Source organism: Helobdella robusta (assembly GCF_000326865.2).
Source record: "Helobdella robusta unplaced genomic scaffold HELROscaffold_1, whole genome shotgun sequence".
Lineage (NCBI taxonomy): Eukaryota > Metazoa > Annelida > Clitellata > Rhynchobdellida > Glossiphoniidae > Helobdella > Helobdella robusta.
The window spans coordinates 9,959,219-9,974,024 of NW_008703570.1; the positions used below are offsets into that span (position 1 = coordinate 9,959,219).

Below are 14,806 nucleotides of genomic sequence, written 5' to 3' on the forward strand. Positions count from 1 at the left end.
AATCTCATTTTTAAGATTTAAACTTTATTATTAAACGCAGACGTCGTAAAAATTATTGTAGCGATTTATTTGTGGCGCCATCCTTAATATGTGTTCAGATTCTTTTGATGTTGAATGGTAGAAACTCATTCACCTGTTGTGTTGTCACGTAATACTCATGAACCTCATAAACAATTTATTTACAACTAAACATTTGATTAAATAGGCAGACGCGTATTTTATATTAACATAATAATAATCAAATGAACGATGAACAGTACAAACACAAAAATTTGTTTATTTTCGTCTGTTCAAATTTTTCAACAAAACTTTCTTCAAAGCTTCCTAAATGGTCAAAAAAAATTTAACTAATTAATGCCATGAAAATTACCATTAAAACATCGTCATCACATCTACACCACATAACCAACCAACCAACCAACTGACCGATCCACCAATCAGCAGCCAACCACCACCACAATCAACTTCACCACTGAACCTTCTTATCGTGGTAGGAAGCCTTATTTTTCTGCTTGATCAGCTTGGGTTTGAGCATTTGGAAGTTTTTCTTCTTCCTCTTGCTCGTGTTTGAGGTACTGGCGTGCGGGTTGGACTTCTTCTTGCGACCGCCGCCAAATTTTTCGCGCCCTTCTCTGCCAGCCTGTCGAACGATTGCGATCGAAAGATATAGAAACAGTTAAATTGAGAGAGTGGATTATAATAATTGTACATAACGACTGCTACGCGAGTTCTCGCAACGGAAGGAGACAACGTAATCATCTGAAATGGCAGCAGCAGTAATTGTGCGAGTATAAACAACAACGAAGGTGTGCATGAGCCATGTAATAACTATCAATTTTTCACATTAACATCTATTAAAATTGATCGTACGGCAATCACTAAAGTACAAAAGTAACAAAAATTAAAATGGCTGAAAGATGTGTGCAAAGATGATTGCGAAGTAGTGATCATTCAAACTGACCATGACAGTCTCAAGTCTGGATTCCTTATCGTGCTTTCGCTTCTTGTACACCCCTTCAATCTGAGATAATGGTAGGACCTCTTTGCTGTGGTTGTCATGTATTTTATTTAGCTATTAATAATTAATAATATATCTAATGAATGAATGTCTACAAGTTATCCACGCTAATTTATTCAATGTTTTTTTTTTCATTCGCGCCAACTCGATTGTCATCACAATCATCAATGTCATCATCATCATTACCGATATCATCACCATCATCAATGTCATCATCTAGATCATTCTATTTTAATTATCGTCTTTCCACAAAGTTCCATGACGATCACTCTATCATTATCATAATATGCCCATCATCACAACCAGCATCATCATTATAATCATCCCAACCATCGTCACCATCACAATCATCGAAAACTAACTCATTAGCATCATTATCATATTCGCCATCACTGTGCTTCCTCTTCCTGCTGCCTACCCTCCTAACAAACTCCTTCTCTCTCGCCTCCTGCTGATGCTGAATTTTTTTGAAATCTTCCTGGGTTAGAATTCGGCTTTCCATCAACTTTTTTGACTTTTCGATTCTCTCTTCTAAGCTCATCTCAGCTGATGCCTTCGGTTTGTTTTGCTGCAAATTGGCGGGGAAACAATAATAATAACAATGACAATAACAATGATGATGACGAAAATGATAAGAAAGACGATAATGACGGTGTGGATGATGGTAGTTGCTAGCCACATTGAAGAAGAACAATGATGATACAGATGAAAAGTAATCAAAGCGAAATTGAATCAATAATATCATGAAAAGAAACACGACACGAAGACTAACATCATTTTCTTCATCATCAGATGAGTGAGACACATCCACCCAGGATCCACCATCATCGTCGTCGTCGTCATCTTCATCATCGCTACAACTCTGCCAACCATCTTAGAACCAAAAATAAAGCACATCAATGTACCGCACATCAACACATGCGCACACACACACACACAAACACGCACACACACCTGATTCTTTATCTTCCTCTTCCCTATCAGGAAGCACTTCAGCTCCAACTATGTAGTCTTTTGCATCCAGCTCTCCATAGTTCAGCACTCTGACCTCTTGGGTTGCTACTGTCGGTCTGCCCTGTGGTGGGGGTCGTGGTGAAGGTGGTGTGGTGGATGCGGGGATAGAAATTCAGAGAGAAAAGGAGAGACGGAGAGGGAGAAAGACGAAAAAGAAAAATGATAGATATAGAAAGAGAGACAGGCAAACAAACAGACAGATTGACAGACAAACATAAAAATAGATAGAGGTTTCATAATTATGAACAAAACAAAGCTAAAAAATAAAACGAAGGTACCCTAAAAGATCTATGAAGGAGCTGGGGGTTTTTAGCCCTGAAGAGTCCAATGAGAGATTGTGCGGCCATGGAAACGCCTAAATAATAATAATAACATTAAAAATAATAACATTAAAAATAATAGCTATAAAAATAATAACAATAAAAATAAAAACAATAAAAAAAAACAATAAAAATAATAACAATAAAAATAATAACAATACCAGTAATAGAAACAATAACAATGGTAACAACATTTATCCTTGTTCTTTTTGAAGAGAGCCAGATCATGAAGTAAATCTTCTGACATGGATAATGGACAGCGGTTGCAGACCTCACGCACTGCATTCAACCTTCGTTAGTTGGTTGGTCGAGTGGTGTCCGTTAGTTGGTCGGTTGGTAATTATATTAATGAGGAATCAATTTTTATTTCATGCTGTCAACTTTTTTACATTTTTATTTGATTTTGAAGAACCAAAGAGACTATCTAACTATCAATCGACTGATTGATAGTTAGATAGTCTCTCAATCAATCAAACAAACAAACAAACAACCCTTTAATCAACAAAAAATATCATATCAAACAACTAATAAACCAAACAACCAACAAGTTAATCAACCAATCGATCAATCAATCAACCAACCAATCAATCAAACAACCAACCAATCAACTAATCAACCAACCCGACGGCAATGACTTCATTGTTATTTGAATCATTGATGAAGTTGTCAGCAATTGTCCTTATGCTGGTTAGGATTATCTGATCAACAAATAATTTGTATATTTATAGAATAATTATTAATTATTTTATATATTACAATTACTATATTATTAATTATAATAAATATAAGTGAATTGTGAATTTGACAATTTTTGTTGTTAGGAATAGTTACGAATAATAAGCAAAATAAAACTAAAGAAACAAATTCAAATCAATACAAAAACGAGTAAACATACAAACAAACATGTGATCATAAAAAAAAGACCACACACACACACACACACACACACATACATCTGGTGGAACAATGTCATGGCAAGCTTGTGCTAAATAAAGCAACAACTTTGTCACATCTGTATTAATGAAGACAAATTTAATTATTCATTCGTTGAAATTTAGTATAAATCAATCAATCAATCAATCAATTGCAATACGTTTGGCTTGAAAATCATGTCTCGGAATCAGGAATCAATCAATCAATCAATCAACCAAACGATCAATCAATTAATCAAACGATCCAGTATAATTAATCAACCAAAAAATTAACTAAAATAAATAATTAACTAATAATCACAGCCAACCACATAATGATTGAATGCTTGATAAAATGATTGATTGATTGAAAATGCAACCTGTTTGAGAGGGCTTGAGAAATCGATCGAGAAATGGGTAGAATTGCAACAGAAATAACTAAATTTGAAAAAAATTTAATACGTATAAAACAACACAAACACTCACACACAAACATAGATGCATCTAAACGCAAACGCGCAGATATAGACATATGCACACTCACACACGCACATACACACAGAGCAAATACACATACAAACACACGCATAAACAAACAAACAAACCTTGTGGATGCCAATGAGCTGTGAGATGAAGTTGAGTTTGAGAAGTTTTACTTGGAAGATGTCGTTCTTTTTTGACCCACTCAGTTGGGCAAATAATCTCTCTGCTAAATCTGCAGAAATAATAATAATAATGATAATAATAATAATAATAATAATAATAGCGAAAAAAACAACATAAAACTGCATAACTTGACATAGACACATTCCAAAACATATAAAAAAGCTACAATAACCTTAACATATATACATCTGCTAACATAAACAATCTCACAATATCATAAACACACACACAAACAGACACACAAACAAACTTACTCGCAATGACAGAACTTACAAAGACACAAAGGCATACCTTGTGGGTCATTCAGGAGATGAATTGCTAAGAAGTTGTTATCGTTCACCTTCTTTCTCTTTTTCTTTTGATCCTTTCATGATGAACGAACGAACGAATGAATGAGTGAGTGAATGAATAAATAAATGAGTAAGTAAATGAGTGCAACAGTGAATGAAAGAGTAAACTAATTAATGCATAAAAAAAAGAATGGAATGGATGAACGAATGAACAGAAAGATATAATTGGTAAAAAATGAATTCTTGATAAACAATGCAAATGTTTGAATGAAACAAAAGCAATCTTCAATCATTTCAACTCAACCAAAAATTTTGTAAACAAAATGAACCAACCAGCCAAATCTGGCTAACTAACCAACTGAATGATCGATCAATCAGTCAATAAACCAACCTACCAACTGATCAATCAAACCTCAAACAGCCAGCCAATCAGTCAGCCAATCACCTGGATCATATTTAGCGCTCTCTTCATCCTCTTCTCCCTCTTCTTTGTCTTCTTTCCAACTCTGTATGCCAGTGCCAGATCCTTGGCCGACCTCTGTTCCGTCTGTGCGTGATGATGATGATGGTGGTGGCAATGATAATGATGGTAATGAAGAATGATGTTGGCGATGTTGAAAAAAATCTATAACTATCATCAACAACATTTTCACCATCAACAGCAGCAACTTCACCGTCATCATTATCATCATAAACATTCTTATCACCATCTTTTTCATCATCATCATCATCAAGAACGGTCATAACCAAAGAAGAACCCACCATTCCGGCTGCATCATCATCACTGTCGCTTTCCCCATCATCCTGAGAATTTTCTGAGCCGAGGAAAAACTTGAGAGCTGCCACAACTACCTAGTTAATTAACACAATCAATTCAATCATCATCTGATTAATTGACGTAAGCAATTCAATCATCATCTGATTAATTAAAACAATTAACTCAATCAGCTGATTAAGTGGCGCAATTTATTTAATCAGTTACTTAATTAACGTAATTAATTCTAATAGTTAATTTACCCATAAAGAGATTGGATTTAATTCATTCACTGAAAGACCAGATGAGACTTACAAAAGTGAATGATGTTCAGTAGTAATAAACGAAAAATAGATGAACACCTTGTTGTTGTCCTTGCAAAAGAGTGCAGTTGTTATGATGTTGGCAGTCTTCTCATTGTTCCACACCTTCCTGTTGTACAGCTCAACAATTATGTCCTGTGCACGCGTGGAAAATTGTGTGCATGCGTGTGTAACATATATCGTATACGGAAACACACACACACACACACACACACACACACACACACACACACACACACACACACACGTGTATAAATGGTATATGTGCATACAAAGTTTGATGAATCAGTCAATGAATGAATGAATGAATGAATAAATAAATGAATGTATTAAATTAATTAATTAGCAAACGATTGGATGAGTATATTAATACAAAGATAATGAACAGGAATGAGCAAGTAAATTTGCTTAGTGTTCAACAGTGCCTCCACAACTCAACAAACAACCATTTGTGCAAAATAAGGCATCATACTGAGGTTTCCTTTGCGATTGAACCAGGTTATTGCAACTGGATGAACAATTAACAAACACGAACAAAGAAAACAAACCAAAGAAAGTTTGACAGTTGCTTTGTTGTTGTCCTTCAACATGATGTACATATAATTCTGGAGTGCCTGTGGTGGTGGAAGGGAGGCATTTATGAACTAAATCATTGTGAATGAAGTGCCACACCACACCACGCCAACACACACACACACACACACACACACAGTACCGAGTTAAGTTGCACATTCTTTCCCTTCTTATTGATGTTTTTGATGTCCTGGACAATGTAATTCCTCAGCGTACTACGAAGGACCTTGTCAGGACATCGAAATAAGTTGAAGAATAATTGTAGGACAGTGATGGCTGGTATCAAGTTCTTGTTCCTCATCAGCATCAACGCTCGACACAACGTCTGCACCATGCGTCAATTAATTGGATTTATTTGAAAAAAAATGAAATTTTGTTACAAGTTATGTTGTAAAAAAATAGAATTATAAATTCAAAACAGATTGGATCACTAAAATTGAACCTATCATCATTGTATGATCATGAAAATAACAAGCGTAAAAAAAACAAAGCAAACAAAAATAAACACACCAAAAAATGTGTTTTAAACACAAGCAGACAATTAGATAAACAAGCAAACAGACAGAAAAAAACATGCAGACGGACAGACAGACCAGTCTCATATCTGCATCCAGTAAGGGTCCCTGGGTGTCGAGCAGTTTGATTATTTGGTTTATAAACTCTGTGGTCTCTTTTATGTAACAGTGAGAAACCTGGTTGTTAGATATGCAATCATAACCACACTTCATGAATAAAAACTTACAAGATTGAGATATGAAATATTAAAAAGAGAGAAATTTAAAGTAATGAACTAAAAAAGAAAGAGAGAGTGAAATAAATTACCTGTGCAATAAACATTGCCTTGGTCACAAGATCCTCTTCATGGCTTGTAGGGCTGAGGAGGTAGGTGTTCCAGATTGCATTGAATTCTGACAACACATCCAGGAACTGGAAAAACGTTTAAAAAATTATCGCTAGTAGTTTAAAATGTTTAATATAGTAAAAAATGTTTCAAGTTAAAATCAAAATATTTACATGTTGAAAATCATCAGAGTTGAAAATTATCAATTAAAAAAATTATCAGCATTAATGCATTATTTCTAAGCAATTTATTAAATTTGTTAATTAATTATTTAATTCAACAAATTGGCAATATCTAAAAAAGATATTTGTTAAAATAATTTTACAGATTGATTTGAAAATAGTTGGAAATAACATCAGGTTTGTGGGACTCTGGATCCTTCTTGATTGCACATTGCAATAGTGGCAGGTTGTTGGAGGACAATCTTTCTGACATTTTTCTACTTTCAATAATAATAATAAATAAAACTCTTTCTCTGTTGTTAAAAATGAAATAAATAACTTTAAATAAAATATTCTTAAATTACTTTGAAAACATTTTTAAATAGTACATCACAAGATGAAAAAATAGAAACAAAACAGAGTACATGGTTGTCAGTAAAAGCAAAACCGCCAATCTGCTTCATAAATCAATTTTATTATTAATTATGATAAACAAGTGAAACAAGTCAAGTTTTAATTATCTCAGATTGTAAATGTGATATATATGGATATCAAACAAAGAATACCAATAGTGAAAGATGCATATTCTAAAATGAAAAACATCCTCACCAACAGTAAAATCAGATTATCAACAAAATTAAAACTGTTAAAGTTAACTCAACTCACTTCTTAAGACTTACTTAAGGCTCTGAGAGTCCTAGATGATTTCTAAAAAAAAAAAATGAAAAAAGAGAATAATGCTGCTGATTCGTGGTTTTTGAGAAGAATTATGAAAATTAGTTGGACTTTTCACGCCTCCAATGAGAATGTATTAAAACAGCCCGGTTAAGAAATTATTAATACAACGGGGACAGTTAATTGAAGTTTTTTGGTCACCACATCATACTAATTTAATACAATACAAAGTACAAACTATAAAATAAAAAAACTTTGTAAAATATAAATTTATTTTATTTACAATTTCAAAGTTGAACTGATGGCAAATTTTATTAATTTACTTAATATTAAAGGCAGATTAGCCAAAACACCGATAAATCGTAAAAATAATATTTATTGACAAAAACAACACACGTGCTGGCTAGCTAAAGAAAGGGAGAAGAAATTGTATCTTATAAGCAAAGTGAACAAAACAATGGAAAGTCATAAAATAAATGCATATATATTATTTCAATACTTTCCCTTGTTTTTAAACATTTATCACTTAATTCCCTGTTTACTTTACCTGTTTTGAATAGCTTCAAAAGCTGTGTTTTTGTCTATTATTTTCTGATACGTTTCGTCTGTCCGTGACTGCATCCGCGATTACTGAACTGGCATAACTGTTTACCTTGCTAAACAAATCTGATTTCTCTTTAAAATAGTTTTTCTGTTGTTCAGTTTGATTTCCTGATGACATTTCTGGTCTCAAAAATTTACCATCGATCACATCAAGTGCGCCCTCACGGTAGTCCAGAAAATCTCGAACTCAACGTTTCCAAATGGCCAACCGGTTGCGCAATTTAATTACTTAATTTGAAGTTTTGAATCCAATTCTTAGGTTTCAAAAAATTTCAATCAAACAAAAAATTAATGTTTTAGTTTTAACGAGAATTGGAAAATCGCAAATTGCAATCTCCGTTAAAATAATATATTCATTTAAACATTTTTTTGTTAAGCGATCCGGGCACATAATCTGTTTTAGTATATTATATTTTAACATATTTCAATGAAAAAACAAATTTCTAATGTAAAATTAATCGTAAATTTTATGCAAACACGCAAATTTATTATAAATTAATTTAAGGCATATATAATTTAATTATAATTTAGTTTAAGGCATATACAAAGTTAATTAAACGGGAACATTTTTGACTTAGAGGACGAAGTGGGTATAGGTAATGGAAATTCAATGATGGTAGACGGAATGTGGAACGAAAAAGTTAGCAGAGAACATGGATTAGATTGCCCTATCGTATTCTTCCAATTATACGCTTTACTGGAAGCAGGAGCAGTATTGACAACACACATTACATTTTTGCAGGGAACCTCATGGCAGTCAAACATCTATTATAGCTGATTCGAATTATTTCTGGTTAGCCTCATATTAATAGCGCAAACATTTTTCCTAGACACAATACAGAATAAAAAGAAAAATAGAGAAAAAAATAAGAAAAACCAAATTAGAAAATTATTGAATTTTATGACGCCATAAGAATTGAAATCAGTCCTCTGGTATTCAAAGATGCCTATCACGCTTAATTCCGTTCGACGTTGCAAATAATAATTCTGGTATAAAAACACCTTTTCGAGCAAACAATTTGATTCTAAAAAAAGTTATATTTGTTTAGTTATTTATAAAAGTATCCAGAAAAAACAAAAAAGTCAGTACAATAAAAAATTTTCCTATATTGACAGAAAAATAAGTTAAAGGTGCATCAAAATTTGACTATCTACAAAAACACAACAACTCTCTACATTGAGCAACGAATATTACGAATCGTTTTTGAGCAGGTATCTGTCCAAAAAGTGGAAACTTCCATATATTACCTGCAATTTCAGAATAAACTAACTTTCAAAGCCACTCTCAAAAAACAATTTTATTTTGATATTTTAATACAAGTAGGATATTTAAAAAGCATGCAGATAAACTATACAAAAATTACTTAAATTAGATTATAAGACAACGTTTATAAAAATTAACGTAAAATAACTTAAACATTTGAATGAGTATAACCTCAATGAATATAAGGAATATGATCATGAGCTCCAGCCTGGTGTGGTGTTTGTCCTTCAGGTAGTCCCTCACCAACTCCGTGAATTCAACGCACTGCCTCAGCTTCTCATTCATCACCTGTTCGTTCATTCGTCAACATTTTCCCAATAACTCGCATATTCTGCAAATCATCTCTTTTAAATTCATCCTCGTCTTCATCTTTACCATCATCAAGTCATCATCAACATACAAACTCATCTTCATCACAAACACCAGCCATTAGCTATGTATTAGGATGTTTTACAACGATTTCAAGGAATTAGAAAGAAGGTATTAGAAAACGAGCGACGCCACGCTACAAACAAACGTCAAGTATTTATGACCACATATTAAATAAAATGTTAAATTTTTGCACAAAACTACAAATATTAACGGAAACTTAAATTACAATATAATATAAAAATATTATTGAATAATATAATTAAAAAATATAATATAACGTAAAATAAAACAATAAATTACTTTGGTCCTTCGAGGAATGTTGAGAAAGTTGCAGGTTTTGCGGTACAACTTCTCCAGCTGGTCCCTGTCCCAGTAGAAGTCTGGCGTGTCGAGCAGGTCAGAACTCAAGTTGATCAGGTGGCTGGGGGTTGAATGAATGAGTGAATGAATGATGAAATGAGTAAAATATAAATGAATAAACGAACAAATGAGTGATGGAATGAATAAAACATGACAATCTTACCTGATTGAGATTTTACTTTAAAAAATGAGACAACACCAAGAATATTAACGAATGACAAATTGAAACTCGAGCTAAATGGAACCTTAATGTGAAAAGTTCCCCGGCTTTTTTCAGCACGTCACTCTCTGAAACTCTTAACTTTCGACCATTTTTCAAATCCTGGGAAGATAAATTAATAATTAATGATATATATTGACAAACAATTGTTAACAAAAACAAAGATGTAAAAAGAAAAAAAAAACCATTAATAACAAAAACTTATAAAATAAAATTGAAAGACACACACACACGCACACACATACACAAATTAATTACCTCTAGCATTGATTCAATTGATTCAATGTATTTCTCCAATGAAGCTTCCCAAACGGCTAACTTCACTAAATTTAAAACCAACAAATTTATGTACAATAACCAAATTTCAGTCACATAAATGTCTCCATCACAAACATGTTTCAATCATCTTCATTTTGATCATCATCATCGTTATCGTACCACCATCATCATCATCATTATCATACCACCATCATCATCATCATTATCATACCACCATCATCATCTTCATTCCTCCCCACCTGATAGAGAGATGGCATTAGAGAAAGTAAACATCTCAAGATGATCGACATCTCCTTCCTGCGGCCGCTGGATGTGTATGGCCCCATTCACTAAACTTGTCTTGGCACTGTTCTCAATTTTTTAGTATCATGTATTTATGTATCATCAACACAGTTTTGGCAGCAGTATTATTATCTTAATTCTATTTAAATTTACAATGATGGCCTAATGATTAAAGACGTCTGGCGCTGTGTTGCAGTGACTAAGTTTAATTGCACAGCTTTCCTTCACCTATTATTGCAATTTATGTAGTGCGTGAGCGTGCTTTCACGTATATTCATCGACTGCATGCATTCGTTGTTTATACCAATGATTATCTTCAAGTTGTATGAAAAATATTTGAATGGAATATTCTAGAGAAGGGTGACAACAATTGCAATAAAAAAAGCAACAAACAAACAAACTCAGTAAAAGCAAATTCAACATTTTCAAGTTGTTCCATGATCAAGTTCTCATCATAGGAGCCATGCTGGTGGTCGCGAATCAGACTTAATATTCTCAATTTCTATTCAATTTCAATTCATTATAAATAAATTATCATCATCTTCATTGTTTAAAAAAATTATCCAAAGGGGTAAAAAAATGACCAAGACATTTCAGAAATAAATCAATGAAAAATTGACACATCTGCCAACATATAGACATGGCACACATAACAAACATATCAACCTACAAATTACTTTTGGTAAAAAATATCTCAATCTGCTGAGTAAAAATAAATACACTTGCAATTAATCAAATGTCATTTACTTTAAAATCAGGATATAAAGAAGATCATTATTGTCATACCTCAGGTTCTGTAAAATTCCAGAAGACTATGGATCCTTCCCTGTTTTCAGATAAATTTATATAAAATTTTGTTAAAGTTATATTAGATAAAATAAGAAGATCTTTTTAAAAAACTTGAAAGATTAAATTAAAATCTGATAATGGAGTGGAACCTGAATAGAAAAATATTTTTTAAGACAGTTTCTTCATCTTCTTTATTTTTAATTGCATTCTTTTCATTGAACTGCACGTGTAAAACATCCAATGCATCTTTTGGATCATCAAATTTCACATTACAAACAAATAAAAATGTTTTTTATTAACATAAAATTATTAAATAAAAACCATTCATATAAATTAAATAATAATAAAGACTAATGACTATTTTTACAGTTTGAATAAATAAAACAACGCAACAAACAAATGATTCAAGTGTAAGCACCGGAATGATAAAAAATTTTGAAAAATAGTAAATCAGCTATGCCCAATGAACAAACTAACAAATTAACAAACCATCTGGAAGTTGTTGTACTGTACAAGGCAGGAAGTTCTGCATGAGGTGACCAATGGTTTCTAACTGATACTCTTCTGCCGTTGCATAGGCACTCAGGTCGTAATATTTCTGTAAAGTAAATGTTAGTTATACTTAACATTAACTTAACCAATCATTTAATTTAAATTCTAATCAATTAAAAAAAATTAATTAAATGTTTTCAGTCATCATTCCTCACATAAATTTTTTTAGGCTTTTCTACCATGCTCTTCCTTCTGGTCACCGGTACACTCTTGAGGACATTTACATTTTTTTGTATCGCCTGCCCCGACTCGCCAGACAAACATTTGGCCGTGGGTGTCCTGCCGAACGCCGAATTTAAAAAATTGCAGCATGGTGAGAAAGTTTTATTCACCCGATGACATGAAAATCTGAGAGGAAAACGAATTAGAAAAGAGAAATTCATCGGAAATTTTGGTCCGGTTTTTATTCACTTATTGTGTACTTTTAACTTTGATCTCGATTTCTCGCCCAATGTTTTTTTATGATTCTGAACTTAGCCACCAGCCACAATGACCGACCTATATATTATGTGCGCGGAGAGACCGTGAAAAAAGAGAGGACCATCTGCTGAATGCACAGCAGATGTTCATATATGTTACCAATAATTGTATAAATCCTTAACTGATTATTGAAATGTATGAAAAGTATGTATTCTATATATTTAAGTAACGCATGTATGAACAATGATTGTATGATGTATTGAACAACATAGAAAAATTGACAGTAAGTTGAACATAAAAATCGATTAAAAATATTATTAATTGCGGCCTCAAAAAAAGATTTCTACCACTGATGTAGAATTAAATTACCTTTCTAACAATATATCAGCCACTAAAAAAAACAGCCTTCCAGGGTGTTCAAAACTCGAAAAACTAAAACATTTACATTGTGCATCGAGTCACAAAAATATTTTTTTTCACTATTCATAATTGCGGCCTCAAAAAAAGATTTCTACCACTGATGTAGAATTAAATTACCTTTCTAACAATATATCAGCCACTGAAAAAAACAGCCTTCCAGGGTGTTCAAAACTCGAAAAACTAACACATTTCATTGTGCGTCGTATCACAGCGACTGAAACAGAAAGATATGGCTGGGCAAAATTAAATTTTACTCGCAGACATGGTGGTCGGTACTATTGGTCTGCCATCATCGCTTTTATTTCATTATGAAAATCATTATAACACGTCAACCCTAGATAAGCATTTATTGCTAGGCTGAATCTTTCACTTTATTTAATTGTGAATGAATGGATCAACAAAAAAACTTAAATTACACGTTTCTCTAGCCTGTGTATGCGTGGGTGTGTTTGTGTATGTATTATGTTTGTGTATGTATTGTGTGTGTATTGTATGTGTCAATAATTAACAAAATAACCCAACGATATCTTTAACAATTAATTCAATGATAAATTTAACTGACTTCAAGTTCAACAATGTTCGTTTATGTCTATGTGCGTTTTATTCAACGGGCTTTTTTGGTTGTGCATCGAAGTATGTTTTTTAGTATTGAATTTTAAGCGGTGTGCGCTCGTGTATGTCTGCCCTTTTTATTGCAGCCAATCGCACAACGTAGTTCATCATTAGGTTAGTTGAGAGCGGTGCCATTGGTTCTGCATGCATTATGCCTAAACCAATGATTACAGTTTATAATTTTCACATTCTTACCAATATATGTTTATATATGTGTGTGTGCGTGTGTGAGTATGTACGTACGTATGTATGTATGTTTGTAAATAAATAAATTTGCAAATCAAATCACCCAGTCCGTCTGATTCATTGGTCAATTGTAAAATTTTAACAAACATAAAGTACTATTTTCACGTAGGAAAAGGAATAAGACAATTGAGAGGTTTAGAAAGAAATCACAGATAAATAAAACTGGCTAATAAGCTACCGTCACTTGTCCGAATAGACTGTATTAATGCCTCCGATGATAATACAGTACATCAAGGTAACATGATGCAAATTCACTCAAATGACGTTTTAGCTAATGCTAGATCTGAGTCATTGAGTGTTGACGATGAGGATAAAGATGACGTTTTTGATGTAATTATAAAGCTAAGAAAAGAACTACTTGCTTCAGATAGTGATAGATTTATACAACATGTTAGTGAGTCGTTATGCATCGTTTCATATTCATACAAACAGGTTCAAGTTGCTAAACGAACCAAAAAAAAGAACATATTGCCAGTGTTGTATTTTGATTCGACAGGATCGGTGATAAGAAGGACCAGCTCAAAGCAGAAGAGAATTTTTCATTACACTGGTGTTATTTCAATAGATAATAGAATAATTCCAATGATCGACTTTGTAACATGTAGGCACGACGTGTATCACATAAATCAAGTACTTATTGACTATAAGCACTACGTCTCAAAAAAATTGAAAGAATGGCCTTTGTATTCGAATGTTGTAACCGATTTTTCTATGGCACTTATTGAGGCTGTTTTGAAAGGATTTAACCACGATGGAAATTCCGACGTATTTGAATATGCAATGAAATGGGCAACCAGTGACGTCATTCCTATTAAAATTGTACAAGTGAAATTGTGTGTGT

The 14,806-nt window shown here is 32.8% G+C and overlaps 3 protein-coding genes across 3 annotated transcripts in view; 1 reads left to right on the forward strand and 2 right to left on the reverse strand.

Moving 5' to 3' along the window:
• Positions 1–7: 7 nt before the first annotated feature.
• Positions 8–7,951, reverse strand: HELRODRAFT_93501 (hypothetical protein). The gene is made up of 23 exons (XM_009011314.1): positions 7,802–7,951; positions 7,554–7,746; positions 7,065–7,149; positions 6,692–6,796; positions 6,463–6,561; positions 6,012–6,194; positions 5,845–5,910; positions 5,336–5,431; positions 4,982–5,071; positions 4,665–4,766; positions 4,221–4,293; positions 3,869–3,978; positions 3,644–3,701; positions 3,306–3,364; positions 2,974–3,050; positions 2,545–2,642; positions 2,311–2,387; positions 1,973–2,093; positions 1,791–1,891; positions 1,381–1,586; positions 962–1,046; positions 479–640; positions 8–324 (listed from the first exon to the last, which is right to left on the reverse strand). The coding sequence occupies exons 3-23, from the start codon at positions 7,143–7,145 to the stop codon at positions 277–279; spliced, it is 2,097 nt and encodes a 698-aa protein (XP_009009562.1). The 5' UTR covers positions 7,146–7,149; positions 7,554–7,746; positions 7,802–7,951; the 3' UTR covers positions 8–276.
• Positions 7,952–9,170: 1,219 nt separating this feature from the next.
• HELRODRAFT_153971 (hypothetical protein) lies at positions 9,171–12,728 on the reverse strand. Its single transcript, XM_009011315.1, has 11 exons — positions 12,423–12,728; positions 12,205–12,313; positions 11,865–11,961; positions 11,713–11,752; positions 11,328–11,428; positions 10,884–10,990; positions 10,624–10,688; positions 10,391–10,467; positions 10,086–10,206; positions 9,585–9,701; positions 9,171–9,397 (listed from the first exon to the last, which is right to left on the reverse strand). Exons 1-11 carry the CDS (start codon positions 12,447–12,449, stop codon positions 9,341–9,343), a joined length of 918 nt encoding a protein of 305 aa, XP_009009563.1. The 5' UTR covers positions 12,450–12,728; the 3' UTR covers positions 9,171–9,340.
• A 1,477-nt stretch (positions 12,729–14,205) lies between these two features.
• Positions 14,206–14,806, forward strand: part of HELRODRAFT_159432 (hypothetical protein) — a gene marked incomplete at both ends in the record, with an annotated part of 2,641 nt that continues 2,040 nt past the window's right edge. The window contains 2 exons of the mRNA XM_009011316.1: positions 14,206–14,295; positions 14,398–14,804. Coding sequence (XP_009009564.1) covers positions 14,206–14,295; positions 14,398–14,804 — 497 coding nt within the window. The remainder of the gene's footprint in view (positions 14,296–14,397; positions 14,805–14,806) is intronic.